General features: G+C 42.2%; 2 protein-coding genes across 11 annotated transcripts in view; one reads left to right on the plus strand and one right to left on the minus strand.

The window, feature by feature from the left end:
- Slc7a6 (solute carrier family 7 member 6) overlaps positions 1 to 20,590 on the plus strand; it is a 36,530-nt gene that overhangs the window by 13,272 nt on the left and 2,668 nt on the right. For all 6 annotated transcript variants that reach the window (XM_021721682.3, XM_040280078.2, XM_040280075.2 and 3 more), the window contains 7 exons: positions 10,164 to 10,289; positions 12,343 to 12,487; positions 13,136 to 13,259; positions 13,486 to 13,589; positions 16,775 to 16,871; positions 20,038 to 20,187; positions 20,297 to 20,480. In XM_021721682.3, the coding sequence (XP_021577357.1) occupies positions 10,164 to 10,289; positions 12,343 to 12,487; positions 13,136 to 13,259; positions 13,486 to 13,589; positions 16,775 to 16,871; positions 20,038 to 20,187; positions 20,297 to 20,480 (930 nt within the window). The remainder of the gene's footprint in view (positions 1 to 10,163; positions 10,290 to 12,342; positions 12,488 to 13,135; positions 13,260 to 13,485; positions 13,590 to 16,774; positions 16,872 to 20,037; positions 20,188 to 20,296; positions 20,481 to 20,590) is intronic.
- Positions 1,465 to 20,590, minus strand: part of Slc7a6os (solute carrier family 7 member 6 opposite strand) — a 38,581-nt gene continuing 19,455 nt past the window's right edge. Inside the window, exons 5-7 of one of the 5 annotated variants that reach the window (XR_013430961.1) lie at positions 17,965 to 18,046; positions 17,327 to 17,410; positions 17,012 to 17,181 (exon numbers count right to left, since the gene is read on the minus strand). Coding sequence is in view for 3 of the 5 variants with exons in the window: in XM_078032578.1 (XP_077888704.1) it covers positions 17,979 to 18,046 (68 nt within the window). In the remaining 2 variants the exon portion in view is untranslated. Of the gene's footprint in view, positions 7,030 to 17,011; positions 18,047 to 20,590 lie in introns of those variants that run through there. The other 4 variants (XM_078032578.1, XR_013430960.1, XM_040280083.2 and 1 more) reach the window with 4 other exon arrangements.

Below are 20,590 nucleotides of genomic sequence, written 5' to 3' on the forward strand. Positions count from 1 at the left end.
CATATATTTTTTCTCTAATACCTTCCATATATTTTTTCTCTATATATATTTTTTTAATTTTTTAGACGTTGATGGACCTTTATTTTATTCATTTATTTATATGTGGTGCTGAGAATCGAAACCAGTGCCTCACACATGCTGGGCAAGTGCTCAACCACTGAGCCACAACCCCAGCCCCATCTTACATAAAATTTATCATTTTTAAAATGATCCTGCTGAGCATGGTGGTACACACCTATAATCCCAGCTACTCAGGACACTGAGGCAGCAGAATCATAAATTGAGACCCTAAACAACTTAGTGAGACCCTGTCTCAAAATTAAAAAATAAAAAGGCTGGGCATGGTGGCGCATGCCTTAAATCCCAGGGGCTGGGGAGGCTGAGACAGAAGAATCAAGGCCAGCCTCAGCAGTGGTGAGGCATTAAGCAACTCAGTGAGACTCTATCTCTAAATAAAATACAAAATAGGGCTGGGGTGTGGCTCGGTGGTTGAGTATCCCTGAGTTCATTTCCCCGTACCAAAAAAATAAAAATAAAAAAACCCCAAAAAATAAAAAGATTGGGGATGTGGCTCGGTGATAAAGCACCTCTGGTTCAATCCCCAAAAAATAACTTAAAAAATCAAAATAAAAAATCATACTTTTATGTCTTATATACTGTTTTTCCCCCCACATACTTTTTTATTAGTACATTATAGTTGTACATATTGAGGGGATTTATTGTTACATATTCATACATGCACACCATATAACAATATAATTGGGCCAATATCACTCCCCAGCATTTCCCTGTCCTACTTCCCACCCCTTAGTCCCTTTCCTCTACTGATTTTGTTTTTTTTTAAATATTTTTTTTAGTTATAGGTGGACACAATGCCTTTATTTTTATTTATTTATTTTCCTGTGGTGCTGAGAATTGAATCCCAGTGCCTTACTGTGCTAGGTGAGCACTCTACCTGAGCCACAACCCAAACCTTGATTTTTTAAAAAATATATATGTTTTTAAATTGTAGTTGGATACAATACCTTTATTTTATTTATTTATTTTTATGTGGTGCTAAGGATTGAACCAGCACCTTGCATGTGCTACTGCTAGATGAGTGCTGTAGCTCTACTGATGAGCCACAGCTATAGCCCTCACTTTGATTTTTAGAAGATCCACCCCCACCTTTGTTTTCCTTTTTTCTCTCTAGCTTCCTCATATGAGAGAAGGCATACCACCTGAGTTTGACTTATTTTGCTTAATGGGATGGTCTCTAGTTATCCACTTTTCTCAAATGACGTATCATTTTTCTTTTTAGCTGAATAAAAGTCCATTGGGTATGTGGCCACATTTTCTTTATCCATTCATCCACCAATGGACACCTAGGCTGGTACCATAGTTTTGTTACCGCTGTTGACCGGTGAGGAGTCCTTGCTTCCCTGATGTTGAAGAATAACACCAAAGAAGCACGCTGAGGCAAGGTCAGAGTAGAAATTAGAAGTTTATTAAAGGACAGCAGAACAGACTTCTCCCAAGAGGTGGAATCCGTAGAGGTTGTCTCCCCTTTTTATAGTTTTGGTGATGGAATGTAGGTGAGAAGGCCCGAGGGGTGGGACACAGGTGGACCAAAGGAGTGGTCTGAGCAGGAAGGACTTCATTAACACTTCTTTGGGATGGACTTTGGCCTAGGGCCTCTTCAGGACTTCATTAACATTCCATGAGTTGTCCTGTGTTTTCCCTGAGTCATTCTCAGCATGGCCTCCATTTTAGATTTCACTCGGTATTAGACCCGGTTTACCTAACTACACTGACTACCTAACTTTAAATCTGTCTTCAGTTTGGCTATGGTATTGTGCTGTTATAAACATGGGTATGCTATGCTTGTACTGCTGTATTATATTGACTATAATTCTTTCGGATAAATACTGAGAAGTGGTATAACTTGGTCAGATGGTGGTTCCATGCCTAGTCTTTTGAGGAACCTCCACATTGATTTCCATAGTGGTTGTACTAACTTGTAGTCCCACCAATAGTGTAAAGGTGTTCTTTTTTCTCCACATCCTCTCCAGCATTTATTATTTGTATTCTTGGTGACTGCCATTCTAGTTGGAGTGAGATGAAATCTCATTGTAGTTTTGATTTGCATTTCCCTAATTGCTAATGATCCTGAACATTTTTTCATGTATTTGATGGCCATTTGTATTTCTTCTTTTGAATACTCTGTTTAATTCATTTGTCCATATTAATTGGATTATTTGACTTTTTTTGGTGTAAAGTTTTTTGAGTTCTTTATATGTTCTAGACATTAATACTGTCTGAAGAGTAGGTAACATAGATTTTCTCCAATTCTATAGGTTCCTTCTTCATAGTCCTGTTTCTTTTGTTAAGCAGAAAAGATTTTTAATTTGATTCTGTCCCATTTATTAACTCTTGGCATTATTTCCTGAACTTTAGCGGTTCTTATACTGGTTTTTAAATTTTAGCATCTAATCTCTTTTATCAAATATTCTTAGAAAACATGATTTGGGGACATAGGTGTGATTTCCAGGCGGTGTAGTATAATGATTAAACTCAGAGGGTCCAATGCTGGATTGGGTTTGATTTCTAGCTTTACCATTGATTTAGGGAATTAATTATCTGCTGCCTCAGTTTTCTCATTTGGAAAATGAGATTATTATTATTATTATTATTATTATTTAAAGAAAGAGGAGAGGGAGAGAGAGAGAGAGAATTTTTTTTAATATTTATTTTTCAGTTCTCGGCAGACACATCTTTGTTTGTATGTGGTCCTGAGGATCAAACCCGGGCCGCACGCATGCCAGGCGAGCGCGCTACCGCTTGAGCCACATCCCCAGCCCAGAAAATGAGATTATTAATAGTGTCTAGCTGAAAAGATTGTTGTGAAGAATAAAAGACAAATACCTCTGTAAATGCTTTTCTCTTCCTGACATATAGTAGAGCTCTATATTATTGTAAATAATGCTGTAAATAACTATGTCTTTGTACATAAATCATTTTAGAGTTCCTGAATATTTTCTTAGGATTAAATTAAACAAGGGAAATCATTGTGTCTAAGGAAATAAACTGTTGCAGGATTCTTTTTTGAGTGTTGTATGAGTTCCTCAATTGATTGGGCATCTGAAATTGCCTGTGCATTGGTGGGTGATAGTTTTAGAGTAAATTCAAAGAACAATCAAGTCAAAGGGCATGTTATATATAATTTTTGATACCCAGAAGATTTTTATCTTAATTTTTGTTTGTTAAATTTTATTTTCTTCCCTTTATTATATTCCCCATGTTTTTTTACTTAAGAAGCCTATCCTCATACTAGGCACTGATCTTGGGATTGGAGGAGTAGCCTTACTTTTTAGATATGCAAAGTATTGGTATTTCCTGGTCTCTTTCATTCAACATGTACTTTTACCCAGATTTCTCAAGATTGGAATTGCTGCAAGCCCCTTATCCCAGAAGCCAAGGCTTTTCTAGAATCCAGGCCTGAGGGCAGGAACTTATCAGAAATCAGCCAAGTCATAAAACTATGCTCCATAGTCCTACCTGACTTGATTTTAGGGTTCAACTTATTTCCCTTCTTGGAACTTTTAGGTCATAGGATTAGGCTTTAAATAGAGCTGAGGTATGGGAGGGAGTCGATTTGGGTAGGAATGGCAGTGGGAACAGCCTGATCTCAAGAGACATAAATTGGAAGAAACTGACTAGGTCATTATTAGTGGGGAGGAAACCAAAGATCCATTGAATCCAGGGTGAGGCTTGGGTAGGATAGGAGAATGAAGTTAGTCTTGAAATAGAGACATAAGAGGGGCTAGCTTGTTGTTTAGAAGAATGCACAAAGAAGTTATAGCCATGCCAGGCTAGATAATTAAAGTTCCATTCTTAAGACTAGAGGGCCTAGCAAGTCTCCAGACTTGGACCATAGATGGATTTGTTAGGCCTGCACAGTGTTTTAAATAATATTGAAATAGTTGCCAACATTTGAAAAATCAGTACTTGTTCTTTCTCTGAAAAAATCTGGCAACACTAAACTTAAAATTCCTGCCTGATTCAATCAGCTAGATTTTGAGTATCTGTCCTTTCCTTTAAATGGAGTATATACTTTATAGTCTACTACAGTCCTGCTTCCTCTCCTTTTATACCCAGACTTTCTTTCTTTTCCTTATTTTATCACTTTTTTTTGTGCCTGAAGCCATTGCTGCTTTAGACTCTGGCTCTCTATATAGCTGCACCCCACCATATTCCTAGGTTACACTAACAGGGGATTTAAGCAGCTTTTTTGAGATGTTGGGCTGTCTTAGTTACTTATTATCTTAGAGTAGTGGTTTTCGACCTGAAGTGAGTTTGTCTTCCATGAGATGTTTGGCAATGTCTGGAGGTGTTTTGGTTGACATGATTAGTGGGTATTGGTGCTGCTGGCATCTAGAAGGTTGGGGCCAGAGATGATGCTGAACATCTGCCATATACAAGACAAACCTGCACAGTAAAGACTTACCTGGTCCAAAATGTCCATAGTTCTATAGTTAAGAAACTGTGTCCTAAAGGTATACTTTGTTCAAATGTATTCAGGAATCTTGGAATTTTCTATGGTGGGTGGAGCCTTAGACTGTAGACTATACTTGGTAAGCTTACTTATGGGACCATAGCGGGGAAAAGATGGTTCTTGAGGAACATAGGGTCTTCTTTTTGGGTAGGACCAGTACATTTGGTAACATGGATACCCAGTATTGTAAGAATATTTGATTTGACAGCAGAAGAGTAACACTTCTGGCTTAGGTGTTCTTAGTCCATTTATTTTGTGGGATTTGACTTATGGATCCTGCCTGTTATGTGGACTCATATATATCACTGGAGAATGCTTGCCTTGAAGGAATCAAGATGGAACCAGTTCAGTAATGACAGTGACATCACAGCCCAGAGCCTCACAGCTAAGACTCTGTTTCCCCTGAGTTTATTTGGTAAGGCTGACAATGAGGAGGAGGAGAAGTAGGGAAAGAAGACTGATATAGATGAGACTAGAGTGAAGAAACACCTAATGAGTCTTGAATATCTTTCTGTTGTTTCTTGCTGCCTTGGACTTAGGCCTGATCAAACTTTTGAATAAAAGGAATATTCTTGCTGGGTGACTTGGGAGGAGTACAAATATGAGACCAGCCTCAGCAATTTAGCAAGGCCTTAAGCAACATAGTGAGAACTTCTCTCAAGATAAAAAGGGCTTGATATGCATCTCAGTGGTAAAGTGCCCCTGGGTTCAATTCCCAGTACCAAAAAAGGTGTGGGGGGGGATATTCTCCCCCTATTTTGATCAGTAGTTACTATGGATAGATGGGTCTCTCTCTCTCTCTCTCTCTCATACTGGGGAGCACTTTATCAGAGTTACATCCCCAGCCCTTCTTATTTTTTATTTTGAGGTGTTTAGGGCCTCACTAAATGGCTGAGGTTGGCCATTTAGCAATCAAATTGCAATCCTCTTTCCTCAGCCTCCCCAATTGCTGGGATTACAGGCTTGTATCACTGCACCCAGCCATCTTTCATATTTCTAAGTGACACAAGGCTAAGGAGTCTTGATCTTGCTCAAAGACTCTAACCCTATATGTAGTTCAAGTGTTCGGATAATAAGACTAGATATATTTGTATAATTAAAGACAAGGATTCTTTTCTTTCTTTCTTTCTTTTTTTTTTTTGGTGTTAGGAATTGAACCCTTGCCCCCCCCCCACATTCTAATACTAAGCTATATGTACCCCCCCATAGTTTTATTTATCTATCTATCTATCTATTCAGTTATCTGCCTATCTGTTGTTACTGGGATTGAACCTTACCCTTCTCTCAAAATAAAAAGGGATTGATATGAGCTATATTCCCAGTCCTTTTTTTGAGAAAGGTCTCAAGCCTCAAGTTTGTGATCCTCCAGTCTCAGCTTCCTGAATTGCTGGTATCACAGTTGTGCGTTATCAGGGTTGGCAGTTCTGCTATTTTCAGAAATTAGGATCTAATTTTTTTCTTTGCTGTTTCTTTTTTTTTGTTTTCTTTGCAGAACTGGGGATCAAACCTGAACCACTTTACCACTGAGCTACATCCCCATCCTTTTTATTTTTCATTTTAAGGCAGAGGCTTGCCAAATTGCTGAGGTTCTTGCTAAGTTGCCAAGGCTAACCTCAAACTTGTGACCCTCCTGTCTCAGTCTCCTGAGTTGCTAGGATTACAGGCATATGCCACTGCACCTGGCTTATTTATTTATTTATTTTTATGATTGGTCTTGCTGTGTTGATCAGGCTGGCCTTGATCCAAGCTTAAGTAACCCTCCTGCCTCAGCTTCCTGAGTAGCTGGGACTGTAGGGGCATGCCATTGGGCCCTGCTTTAGGAATACTCCTTAAAAGGCACACAAATTACATATTCCTATACATTCTAGGAGGTAGCTACTGATTCTGGATTTCCATTTGGAAGGAAATGGACTGTTGTAGAGCATTTCACTCCGAAAAGACTTAAAATTGGCCCCCTTGGGCTGGGGATATAGCTCAGTTGGTAGAGTGCTTGCCTCTTATGCACAAGGCCATGGGTTCAATCCTCATCAGCACAAAAAAAATAAAAATTTGCCCCCCTCTTTTTTCCCACCACCTTTGTCATTGCCTTGTAGGACTGTACTCCTTTGTCCTTGGATGCCCTTGGTAACACCCAGCCTGTTTGTGAGAAGACTTGGAAGGTTTCCCTCCTCTCCCCTCCAAAAGGAAACTGTGACTCTCAGCATAGCTGGGACTACAGCTTCAGGCCACCCAGCCACTTGCTGTCAGGGAGAGTGTTAGAGGTACAGCTCTGTCAGGAGGAGCATGTGTTACTTAGGATTAGTTTGGGTTTCATACAACAGAAAACCCAAAGAAGCATGACTCCAATGTTGAAGTTTATTTCTCTCACCTATTAAAAATAGGCAGGTTGGGGCTGGGGATGTGGCTCAAGTGGTAGCGTGCTCGCCTGGCATGCGTGCAGCCCAGGTTTGATCCTCAGCACCACATACAAACAAAGATGTTGTGTCCGCCAATAACTAAAAAAATAAATATTAAAAATTAAAAAAAAAAATAGGCAGGTTGGGTTGGTAAGACAACTTTTAAAATGCTTCAGAGAGCCAGGTTTCTTTCTTCTATCTTAATGCTCTGCCATCCTCAGCCTGTGACGTCTAACTGTGGTCCAGCATGACTACTCAAGCTCCACAGGTCATGTTGGGCATTGTAGGTGACCAGAAGGACAAAGGTATACTCTTCCCTTTAGAGGTCTTATCTGCTCACATATCTGGGAGAAAATCTAGTTTCCTAGCCTTAAGTAGTTGCAGGGGAAACTAGGAATGTCTGTTTTGGAGTGGCCAAGACTAGCTCAAGTTTCTGTTAAGGAGTTTGGAGAAGATGACTAGCAATCTCTACCACAGAAAGACTTTGGGAATTTGTTTCTGTGTCATGGTTGGGTCTGGATCTCTTTAAGTACTGATTTCTCTGGGAGAGCCTCATATGGGTCCCTGCTTATTGGTGTCAGCTTATCCAACAAGGAAATGCCACAGAGAGAGAAAGCTTAGAAGTTCAAGTGGAGGCAGTGGAATCTGAGCACCTGGCCACAAAGCTCAACCTTGTCTTTGAGCTCTGATACAGTCTAGTGAGCTAGCTAGATGAGAGTTCTTTATTTTATTTTACTTTTTTAACATACTTTTTTAGTTGTCAATAGACCTTTATTATTTAATTTATTTATATGTGGTGCTGAGAATTGAACCCAGTGCCTCACACTTGCTAGGCAAGCACTCTACAACTGAGCCTCAACCCCAGCCCCATGGGCTTGGAGTTCTGGGAGGCATCAAGGGGTGTGATTTAGATGGTGAAATTGTGTTTCTTAATTAGAATCAGGAAAGCAGTCAAGGGACTTGGCTTCTGCTTGGTAGAATGTTCTCTGGCAGGGCTGAGAGTAGAATGAGGCAAGCTAGGAGCCTGGAGCCAGGAAGTAAGGATACACTCACTCTCAGGTTCCTGCACATGGTTCCCTGAAAGTGGATGGTTTTTTTTTTACATTTTGTGCCCTGGATATCTGACTTTTGATCCTACCCCTGGCCCTGTTCTCTGGCTGTACATTGTGGCATTTTAACTATGTTCATTGAGAAAGAAGTATATGTGCATAGTGAATGTGTCAAAGTATAAAATGGTGTAGAAAAAGGCCCCCTCCCTCTCCAGATCTTTAGTTTTCTTCTCAGGAGGTAGTGTTACTGACCAGGTGCTTTTATATCCTTGCAGCAGGTCTTTTGGAACTGACCCTGCAGGGACTTCCTTGGGGAATGGACTTCATTCATTAGTTTAGCTCACAGTCATTGAATTTCCACAGTGTGCTCTATTTACTTGTGTGTAGAGAGGACTAGCCCTGCAGGAAATTAGCAACAGGACTGAGGGAAGGAGAAGGTGCTATGCCTGGCATTGTGGAATGAAGATTGTTATCAGTCCCTTCCCCATTTTGGTTCTACATACAAGCTCAGTGAGCACTTCCAGGATATTGTCAGTTTCTTTTCCAATGTGGATCCTTTTTTACCCATGTTATCTTTTTTTTTTGTTGTTTTTCTTTTTGTTTCCTTCCCTGTGTCTCTATTTCATTGTCTTTCCCTTATATCTATCTCTGCTGTTTACTTTGTGTATTTCTTTCTTTTTTTTTTTTTTTTTTTTGTACTAGGGATTGAACCCAAGGGTGCTTTACCACTGAGCTACATCCCCAGCCCTTTTTTTAATTCTGAGATAAGGTCTTGCTAAGTTGCTTAGGGTCTTGCTACATTGCTGAGGCTGGCCACAAACTTGCAATCCTCCCTCCTCAGCTTCCCTAGTTGCTGGGATTACAGGTGTGCACCTTATGTCCAGTTCTGTGTATTTCTTATTCTCTCACTTCTGTTTGTTTTTGTAGTCCTGCTTCCTTCCTCTGCTTACTTGTGGTTTCTGGTCCTCTGTTACCAAGGGCTTGTGTGTTTGACTTGTTGTGGTTCCCAACTCATGTTAGAGTACCCTGCTACTATTAGATTTGGTCTCTTGGTATTCAAATTCCATATTCCTGGGGGAGACAATCTAAAAAGCCAGCATGGGTCCAATGTCTGGCTTAGTTAGCTATGATGAAGAGGGGAAGCAATTCTCAAGAAGGGACTGGGTAAGTACCTAAAAATATGCTTACTGTATTATATCACAGGGGTAATCTACAGAGGTCTGTGGATTACTGGTGGCTATTAACTATGTATGTTAGCTGATTAGGCTTAGTCCATACATACAATTTTGATAATCAGGTAGGTCCCTGGGAAGACTTTCCAGCAGCACACACTCCTTTGGGTTTTTTCTTTGTGTCCATTGGTGCCTCCAGTCCCCCCCATGATTGACTAGTGAACACCTGTGTAATTTGCCAGTGTATTGAGTGAAGCTCTTAAAGCACCATAGAGACTCTTCTGCCTCCTGTGTTTACTTCCACAGCTGGCCCTGGGTGTTCTTCTCCTTTTGATACCTTTCTGACAATTGCCTTATCCCAGTGAATTGGCTGTCAAGTGAAAGCCATCACTACTTTGATTCCAGCAAAGGTTCCTTAGTTCTCCTTTGCTTAGCAGTGAGCTTAAAAACATGCTTTGCTTTTGTTGCCATCTGAAAATTTGTGATCTTGGGGAAGCACATAAACACCTAAAAGACCTGTTTTAAGACAGATGTCCATAGGAACCTAGCATCAGACTCTAGCTATGAAGTGGGAATGCCATAGGGTTCAGGGGAGAGAGTAGACAGGGAGGGGATAGCTGGTATTTGGGGGGATGGTTTTTAGAGGGAATGGGGACTGAATTAGACCCAGCCCTTTTTGTTTTATTTTGAGACAGAGTCTCAATAAGATGCTGAGGCTGGCTTCAAAGTTGTGATCCTCCTATGTGAGCCTCCTGAGTAGCTGTGATTACTGGTATGCACCATGTGCCTGGCTACCTTTTTTATCTCTGAATATCCACAGTATTGGGACATTCATAGGTGCTGTCAGGTGGGGCAGGTTCAAGTTTTCTGTCTATTTGCCTGTTTTGGTTCTCATCGTCCATTGTTCCCTCTAATTTAGGCAAGAAGGGCAGAAGTGATGCTCTCTGTAAAGAGGGTGGGCCTATATGCCATCAGCTTAAGCCTGGCAGTGACTTTATGGTTTTCCTCCTAGGTCTGCTGACATTTGTGAACTGTGCCTATGTCAAGTGGGGCACACGAGTACAGGACACGTTCACTTACGCCAAGGTCCTAGCCCTCATTGCCATCATTGTCATGGGCATTGTTAAACTGTGCCAGGGTAAGAGGGGCCTGAGGTGGGAAGAAGGGTGGATGTCCAGGAGCTCCTCTGGTTCCCTGAGGAAGATATGGGGACTTTACTAGCTTTACTACTCAGTTCTTTCTGTGTACATGTTAGTGTTTCCATGAGTTCAAGAGATGGCCTTGAATCTCTTCTTGCCCTTGTAGGCCAGGCTAGATATGTCAGGCCCTCCCTCAGGGCTGCTTTCATTTTGTGGAGACTGGGACCATTGTAAGAAGCCAGTTGAGGGCCTAGAAAGTTTTGAAACTTCGGTCATAATTGGGTCACAAAGGTAACCAGGGGGAAGACAGAGTGGGCTCCTGGGTTTGGGTCTGTGACTGCCAGGCAGTGGATAGGAAAATTTGACCTTCCTGGAAGGGAGTGTCAGGGTGTGTGTGGGTGTAGAAATGAGTGGTTATTTTGTAGCCTTTACTTTTCATCTGAATTTGCATTTAGCATTCTGTCCCAAAGTCAGCTCTTAAGAAAATACTAGAATATTAGGAAACTGACACTGTCTTTCCTTACATAGGCTTTTAAAAGCTTTTCATTTCTATATCAGAGCAGATTGGCAGTGAGGATAACAGGCCTCCTAAGATCTCCTGGGGCCTTAGAGAAGTCCTGAGAGGTCTTTAGCCAAGGATTTCTCCCTCACTTAACGATCTCATTTTCTAGATCATCCATCCCTAAATGTGTCTGTTTTACACCCCTTGGGGATCTGAGACCCTCATATCAGACCTATTGAATCATACTTTGATTGGTTGTTTTTTGTTTTGTTTTGGTATTGGAGTTTGAAACAAGGGTGGGGAGGGGTGCTTTACCACTGAGCTACAGCCCCAGTTCTTTTTAGTTTTTATTTTGAGAGAGGGTCTCACTATGTGGCTGAGGCTAACCTTGCTTGCAATCCTCCTGCCTTAGCCTCCCAGGTTACTGGAATAACAGGCATGTGACACTACACCTGGCTTTGGCTGGTTTTAAGTCTAAAAAGCTGTGCTTTTAATAAGTATCCTGTGTGATCAGTCCAGGACCTTTGTGCACTCATGCTAAGTGCAGCCAGCCATCTGGGTGTCCTTGGAGTCTCAAGAACATCTTGGTGTCAGTGATTGTTGAGTAATTCTCCTCCTAAAATCTGTGCTTCAGGGAACCACTGTGTGCAATGACTGACATCCCTGGAGGATGGATATCTATTTTCACTGCTCTTGCTGCACACCTAGCCCTTTCTTTCATATTGTAAACTGCATCTAGGCTTTCTGCAGCAGGTTATTACAAGCTTCCTTAGAAGTCTGAGTTCTATTAAAAAACCTCAGTGTGTCCAGAAGGTCTCTGATCTGTGTGGCAGGGTGTTGCCCCCTGGGATTTCAGATTTGTAGTCTCCAGAGGTTTCTAAAGAGAATGACAGGTGCCTGGGTTGGCTCCCTGAGAGACAAGAAAATCTCATTTCCTGTATAGCCTGTGATTTCCTGCCCCGTGCAACCACACCCACTGCAAGTGGAGTGGCAGATCCTTTCTGCAAGACTGATAAACCCACATGACCAAATGTGCAGTGATGTGGGCCAAGATCCTCACAGGAAGTTCTAATGAGTAGTGGAAAATGACCTCTTTATGTGAAAGCCTTGTGGTGTTATAAAAAATAGAAGAAGAGTTGTGGCCTGCTGTGAGTCATTTGTAGAAATGGAAATTCCTTAGGGTTTTAGAAAAAATATTGGCACATCTGAGGAAATGCCTTTGTTTTTCTGAGATTGTCTAGTTTTACGGAAGGAATATGAGCTTTTCTGAGGATGTGGGTTGGGTGGTAGAGTACAGGGAACTGGTGGTTGTTGTTCTTTTGGTGCTAAATGATATTTTTTTTTTTCTTTCCCTTGTCCTATATTTTCCCTGTCTTTTCTTATCCCTCCTTTTTTTTCCCTCCCCTTTTTTGCTTTTTTTCATTTTCCTTTCTTCTTTCTTATTATCTTCCCCATTTTTCCTCTTCTCCATATTCCTTCCATCCCCCTTTCCCTATTCTCCTTGAACTTTTTTCTTCTTTCTGAATTCCCACCTGCTTTTGTCCCCACAGGACGCTCTGAGCACTTTCAGGATGCCTTTCAGGGTTCCTCCTGGGACATGGGAAACCTCTCTCTTGCCCTCTACTCTGCCCTCTTCTCTTACTCAGGTTGGGACACCCTTAATTTTGTAACAGAAGAAATCAAAAACCCAGAAAGGTAAAAGCGAGATCACACTCTCAACTCCCCAGCTTAGCTGGAACTCCTGCTGATAATGGGTACATTGCCCTCTTCCCACAGTCTTCCCTCTGCCTCTCATTCCCTCTTCTCTCTATTACCCTTCTCCAGTTAGGAGGGGTTGGAGGTTAGGATGGGAGTGAGTGATGGTGGGAAAGCCCTTGGTTCTCACCCTCATGTTTGCACTGGAGGGTCCCCAGGGACCTTCCTAGAGGAGAGGTCTTCAGTGGGCAGCAGCAGACCCAGCTGGGTCTGAGGTGTCAAGACCTTACACTCTGCTGCTGAGACTGCAGTCTGTGAAACCTGAGCTGCTTCTGGCCAGCTGGTTCCCTAGTCTGGCTTCTGGTCTCCATAGGACCAAATCGCTCCTTGGATTTGTCCTGAGATGATAAATACTGAAGGATTATGAATCCTGTGGGACTCATTGGACCTTCAGTGGCAAGGATTTTCTCTCTCTATTTCTCAATAGAAAGAGCCCAGGGGCACTGGATGTATACCCACTCTAGACCACATGGGGAAAGACTGCCTCAAACACTTAGGAAAATTTCCGTAGAGACTTGATGAACTTTGATCTCTAGGAGAGGTGGGTTCTAGGTAGGGTTCTAGGTTCTATCTCACTTGTCCTGACAGAAATTTGCCCTTGGCCATTGGGATTTCTATGCCAATTGTGACGTTTATCTACATCCTGACCAACGTGGCCTATTACACAGTGCTGAACATTTCGGATGTCCTTAACAGTGATGCAGTGGCTGTGGTGAGTCTCTTGGAAACCTCATTTTCTTCTCATCTCATGATCCTCAGCCCCTTTAAATGGCCTAGTCTCTCTCCTCTGCAGCTACTCCAGCTCTGAAAGATGGTGGGATGGGTCTAGGCCAGATGGTGGGCTGTTCAGCAGTGACTACTTTTGTCCTGAGATTGTCAATGCACAGGATTTGAAACCCTGTCCTGTGTTGAGTGCCCCTTCTGTGCTCTGCCACCAGACATTTGCTGACCAGACATTTGACATGTTCAGCTGGACCATCCCTATTGCTGTTGCCCTGTCCTGCTTTGGGGGCCTCAATGCATCTATCTTTGCTTCATCAAGGTATGTATCTCACTTTACCAATAATACTCTACAACATTTAATTTTCTGGAGCTGTAGGTATAAGAGCTTGTCGTTTTTCTGTCCCTCTTATAGGCAGAAACTCTCTGTGTGGGAGCGTGTGTTTGTTTTTGTGCAAACATTTGTATACTGGTACCTCATGTTTCTGTCTGACGTTAGGATGGATGGTAAGGGTATAGGGGAGGAAGGAAATAGCTTATAGTAGTGACCGTGGCAGGTATCAAGTTTTAGGCTCCTTGTAGGTTATACTAAAGTCCCAGGATTTGTACTTTCAATAAATTAATAACTGAGCATTTGGTATACACCAGGTAATAGTGCTGTGAACAGGATGACTCTGCCCCTCACTTCACAGAGAACACTGAGGCTGTTAAGTAGGCTCCTGCTCTTCTCTCAGTGCACAGAACTGTCTTCCTATTGATGCAGATAAAGAATTATGTCTCCTTCCATTAGCTGGCCTCAGGGGTTAGCACTTCCCCTTTTTTTAAGCATTTGCTTCATCACTTATCTCCTCTCTTTGGTGGATGTTCACTTGGAGCCAGCTCTCCATGACTTTCTCTTATTTCTACTTAGAGAAGTCACAGCTTTTTCCATCTCTCCTGTTCCCCTTACATGAAACACTGTGTGTGGGTGTATGCTTGGGATTGAACTAGATCCCTACATATATTAAATACATACTCCACCCTTATCCCTGGTATGTACTTGAGAACAGTAGTCAACATTTCATTTTCCACTTATAGTTTGGCTTCTGTTACTTGACAGATATTCTTTTTTTTTTTTTTAAGAATTTCTGTTTTAGTTGTAGATGAACACAATATCTTTATTTTATTTATTTTTTTATGTGGTGCTGAGGATCGAACCCAGTGCCCCACACATACTAGGTGAGCACTCTACTACTGAGCCACAACCCTAGCCCTTGACAAATATTCTTATTAAGAATTCCTTCCTTTTAGCCTGTCTTCAGTCCTCATTCTACTGGACCTCTGAAGCAAGTGATGCTGACCACTTTCTCTTTCTGAAACTATTTGCATGGCTTCTGTGACATCTGATAACTGAGAAGAAGGCTTCTTTTCTAATTATTCATCCATTTATCCTATAAATGGTTTTGTCCCCAGGGCCGGGAGTGTAGCATTTAATATAAATTTGCCACATGAACACACAGAAGGATGAATCAGTAAAAGCTTTGTCCCATTCATTCTTTTTACTAGTTTTTACACACCAATATATGTATTTGTGGCATCTTTGGGGCAACCAGAGTAATAGAGTGTTCAAGGCCTTAGTAAAGAATATAGTGTATCCAGCATGGTGGTGCACACCAGTAATCCCAGCAGCTCAGAAGGCTAAGGCAGGAGGATTGTGAATTCCAAGCCAGGCTCAGCAACGGTGAGGGCTAAGCAACTCAGTGAGACCCTGTCTCTAAATAAAATAAAAAATAGTACTGGGGATGTGGTTCATTGACTGAGTGCCCCAAGTTCAATTCCCCCCCCCCCCCCGGAAAATATAGTGTCATTCTCCCTCAACTTAGCCTGGTGTGGCTCTTCACAAGGTGCCCCACCCATCATGGTACTCCCCATAGCCTCATGCTTACTGATGCTCCAAGACATCTCACTGGGCTCTGCCAGTTGTCCCAGATAGTGGGTGGTTTCTCAACCTCTCTCAGGCATCTTGTGGCATTGGCAGTAAGGGGGTGGAGGACACTTGGAGAGTGATGTCAAAGTTGCTGCCTGTGTTATCTTTTTTGCTCTGTCTTCTTTGCTTTGTCAGCTATTTGAGGCTTCGTACATCTTTGCCTCCTCTCCTCTTCCAGCATGCCCTTTGTCATATTTCTCCTCTATCTAGTACAAATTATTAGCCTCATGAACAAATTCTAATATCTTGCCCTATAATGTCTTTCCAGGTGATGTCATTGACCCTAGGGCTCTGTGAGATGGCCCCCAAGTATCTCAGACTTACTGTGAACCCCACATATGATTTCTCTCCAGTTGTGCCCCATGTTTTTTCTTACTTGGCTACTTGGTATCTTGATTTTTCCCTTGGTGCCACCCTGTTTCCCCAAGCTCAAACTTGCACATAAACATACATACACATACAGTCACATTACAATGCTTGAGGTTATGCTATCTGTCTTATTCATTCTTCAACCTGGGTACCCACCTTTAGGGCTCTGATCTTATGGAACAATTGTGATGGATGACCTTGTCTGGCCTTTCTTTCATACCCTAGCATCTTTCTGCTTTAGTGTGGCCACCATGATGCCACCAGGGGTCACCAGAGGGCAGTAAGTCCTAACAGGTCTTTATTTCAAAGTCACAGCTGGCTCCCAGCTGGGCCTTTTATACAGGTAATTCCAGGCACTCCCTCCTTGTATACTTCATCCTGGGTCTTTGAATTGTAGCATCAGCATTCAAAGAAGCAGTGCTCTTTCATGCCTCCAAGCTCTTTTACCTTCGGACATGTTGGTTCCCCACCTACCCACTCCTGGCAAACTCTATTCTTCTAGTCCAGATGTGGTCATCTTTGCAAAGCTTTTTGCTCCCTCAGCCAACCCTCAAGCCTAGTGAATGAGTGCTATGCACTCTGATGCTGCTGGCTACCCTGGGTACCACTTCATTTTCATGCTGGTCTGTTTTTCAGTTGGTAAAGCTCATTAGGTATAGAGAGGAGGCCTGGGTTCTCTCTTTGATCCCTATACTCACCTTGGCCTATCATATATCAGGTACTTGGGGAAGATATACTCTGAGCACAAATAGAAATCTGGCAGCTCTTCTTTAAAAGCCATTGGGTTGGCTATGAATTTGTAATATGGCAGAGTGGGGGTACCCCTGGGAAATGGATTGTTCTGCTAGGAAGCAATGGCAGGGTGTGGCATCTGTGGGATGCTGGTGAGATATCTGGTTGAGAGAAGCGGTGGATATCTGTGGGGGATAGCAAATTCTATTGCTGATGGCCGGGGGTGGTCAGTGGATAATGATTGGGGGGTGGTTCCAGGGTATTAGCGAGGGGCTTAGGGCTGAGGGTGGAGGCATCTGTAGGTATTATGACTAATGAGTTGGGCATGCATAGAGCCTGGGAGACTGTCCCCTTTTTCTGGGGCTCTAGGCCTTTTTTTGTCCAAGTGAGGAGTATGGCTCACTAAAAGAAACATGTTTTCACATTTCTTATCCCTCCAGGTTGTTCTTCGTGGGCTCACGTGAGGGCCACCTCCCAGATCTTCTGTCTATGATTCACATTGAGCGTTTTACACCCATCCCAGCTTTGTTGTTCAATGTAAGCTTTGTTGGGGGCAGTATGGGCTTGGGCATGTCTGTGCAGGGCTCCTAATTCTAACTAAGGTGTTTTATATGGAAGAGTGTTTTAGTCCCTTGTTTTTTTCCCCCCTTGAAACCAAAATACCCAAAAAGAACAACTTAAAGGAGGAAAATTTTATTTGGGGCTCACAGTTTCAGAGATCTCAGTCCACAGATGGCCAATTTCATTAATTTGGGCCTAAGGTGAGGCAGCACGTCATAGGGGAAGAGTCCAGCAGAAGAGCTTCCTTCATGGCAGCAAGGAAGCTCAGAGAAAGAGAGTGAAGAGACTGCAGGGAAAATGCACCCTTCCAGAACACCTAGCCAAGTGACCACCTCCTCCAGCCACACCCCACCTGCCTACAGTTACCACCCAGCCCATTCATACTACGATGGACAGATTAGGTTACAGCTCTTAGAATTCAATCACTTTACCTCTGAACATTCCTGCATTAACACAAGAGCTTTTCGGGGAGCACCTCATATCCAAACAAACAGGGACCCAGAGAAAGGCTTACTCTGAAATTTGAAAAGCAGTTCATCATATATTTTGCATTGTGGGGATGAAACCCAAAGCCTTTTGCATGCTAGCACATCCTACTACTGAGTTACATCCCTTAATACAAGGTCCTCCCTTATCTCTTTAGAATGGACTTTTAAAATTTTTAAATCTTTTGTTGATAATTTGGGGTAATTTTAGGTAGGGAGAATTCTTCATATTGAATTTAAGCAAATCCAAACTGTCTCAGGACTGTAGTCCCTGACTTTTGTCCCCCAGGATTCTTTTTTTTTAAATAAAATTTATTTATTTATTTTAAATAGGTATATATGACAACTGAATGCATTTTGATTCATTGTACACAACTGCAGCACAACTTTTGATTTCTCTGATTATACGTGATGTAGCCTCGCACCATATGTGCAGTCATACATGTACCTAGGGTAATAATGCCCATCACATTCCATCATCTTTACTACCCCTATACTCTCTCCTCTTGTCCCTCCCCTTTGCCCAATCAAAGTTCCTCCATTTTTCCCTGTTCCCCCCCCATTATGGATCATCATCCACTTACCATCAGAGAGAACATTAGGCCTTTGGTTTTTGGGGTTGGTTTGTTTCTCTTAGCATGATATTCTCCAACTCCATCCATTTACCTGCAAATGTCATGATTTTATTCTCTTTTAATGCTGAGTAATATTCCATTGTTTATATATACCAGTTTCTTTATCCATTCATCTATTGAAGGGCATCTAGGTTGGCTCCACAGTTTAGCTATTGTGAATTGAGCTGCGATAAACATCGATGTGGCTGCCTTATTATAGTGTGCTGATTTTAAGTCCATTGGGTAGAGACTGAGGAGTGGGATAGCTGGGTCAAATGGTGGTTCCATTCCAAGTTTTCTAAGGAATCTCCATATTGCTTTCCAGAGTGGCACACCAATTTGCAGTTCCACCAGCAATGTATGAGTGTGCCTTTCCCCCACATCCTTGCCAACACTTATTGTTGGTATTCTTGATACCATTCTGACTGGCGTGAGATGAAATCTTAGTTTTGATTTGCATTTCTCTAATTACTAGAGACGTAGAACATTTTGTCATATATTTGTATTGATTGTATATATTCTTCTGGAAAAGATAGCACAGCTCCTTAGCCCATTTTGGTTTGTTTTTTTTTTTTTTTTGAGTTATTTATATATCCTGGGGATTAGTGCTCTATTTATAGACATGCAGGTGGCAAAAATTAGCTTCCAGAATGTAGGCTCTTTCTTCACCTCATCGATTGTTTCTTTTGCTGAGAAGAAGCTTTTTAGTTTGAATCCATCCCATTTATTGATTCTTGAGATTATTTCTTGTGCTTTAGTAGTCTTATTAAGGAAGTCAGGGCCTAATCTGACATGATGAAGATTTTGGCCTACTTTTTCTTCTATTAGGCACAGGGTCTTTGGTCTAATTCCTAGGTCCTTGATCCACTTTGAGTTGAATTTTGTGCATGGTGAGAGACATGGGTTTAAGTTTTATTTTGCTACATATGGATTTCTAGTTTTCTCAGCACCATCTGTTGAAGAGTCTTTTCTCCAATGTATGTTTTTGGCTCCTTTGTCTAGTATGAGATAACTGTATTTATGCGGGTTTGTCCTCCTCCAGGATTCTTTGTTCTAGAGGGCAAGTTCTGTCATACCCACCCCTCACCCCACCTCTCTTGGAGGTATGGATCCATTTTGCTAATCTGCTTTTTTCATACTGGGGATTGAATCCAGGAGCATTCTATCTCTAAGCCCTTTTCTTTTAAATTTTATTTTTGAGACAGGGTCTTGTTAAATTGCCCAGGTGGAGCTGGGTGTACTGGTGCATGCCTGAAATCCCAGCTACTCAGGAGGCTGAGGCAGGAGGATCATAAATTTGAGACCAGCTTCAGCAATTTAGTGAGATCCTGTCTCAAAATACAAATCTTTTTTTTTTTTTTTTATAAAAAGAGAGAAAGAGAGAGAATTTTTTTTTTAATATTTATTTTTTTAGTTTTCGTTGGACACAATATCTTTGTTTGTATGTGGTGCTGAGGATTGAACCTGGGCCGCATGCATGCTAGGCAAGCGCGTTACCACTTGAGCCACATCCCCAGCCCTCAAAATACAAATCTTTAAAAGCCCCTGGGTTCAATCCCAGTACCGTAAAAATAGATAGCTAGATAGCACAGACAGGCCTGAAACTTGAGATACTTCTGCCTCAGTCTCCCTAGTAGCTATGATTTACAAGCCTGTGCCACCACACCTGGTGCTAATCTGCATTTCTGAAGCCAAACAATCCAAGTTTAAGCATCTTCCTAGGGAAGAGTGTGATTCATGTTGAGATTGGTGCATTGAGAGTATCCCTTTCTGCCATCAGAAGACGAGAGAACTTGCCTTGCTATTGAAGTGCTTGCAACAAGAAAGGAGGCACTGATTGTAGGAAGGGCCTAACAGAAGAAGGTGAGGCACTGCCTTGAAGATTAATGTGAAGAACAGGTGTATATAATACCAAGAGGTCACTGAAAACTAGAGATAATCTGGTGAAGCTACATCAGATCTGATGATTGCTGGAAGGTGGACTCTCCTGGGGTGGACTTTTGGTGATAATATTCCCCTCCTCTCCCTTGCTGCTTTCCCCAGTGTACCATGACACTCATCTACCTCACCGTGGAGGATGTTTTCCTGCTCATCAATTACTTCAGCTTCAGCTACTGGTTCTTTGTGGGTCTGTCTGTTGTTGGACAGCTCTACCTTCGCTGGAAGGAGCCCGATCGGCCCCGGCCACTCAAGGTCAGCAGTTCTGTGCAGACAAGGAAGTGGGGGCCCTCTCCCTAGTATGCCTTTTTACCCATGCCCTATTCCCTTATCTCATTTAATATCTCACCCCCCTCCATTTCAGCTGAGCCTATTTTTTCCCATCGTGTTCTGCATATGCTCCTTGTTTCTGGTGATTGTGCCTCTCTTCAGTGACACCATCAATTCTCTCATTGGCATTGGGATTGCCCTCTCCGGGGTCCCTGTCTACTTCGTGGGTGTTTACCTTCCAGAATCCCGGAGGCCTCTCTTTCTTCGGAATGTTCTGGGTGAGTTTCTTTGTCTCATCACTTATTGGCTATATACACATGTGCACAGGTTCCCACAGGGGCTAACTACTCCCCTTGCCACTCTGGTGATTTTTTTGGAGGATGAGACC

The sequence above is a fragment of the Ictidomys tridecemlineatus genome, chromosome 15, assembly GCF_052094955.1.
Source record: "Ictidomys tridecemlineatus isolate mIctTri1 chromosome 15, mIctTri1.hap1, whole genome shotgun sequence".
NCBI classification, from domain to species: domain Eukaryota; kingdom Metazoa; phylum Chordata; class Mammalia; order Rodentia; family Sciuridae; genus Ictidomys; species Ictidomys tridecemlineatus.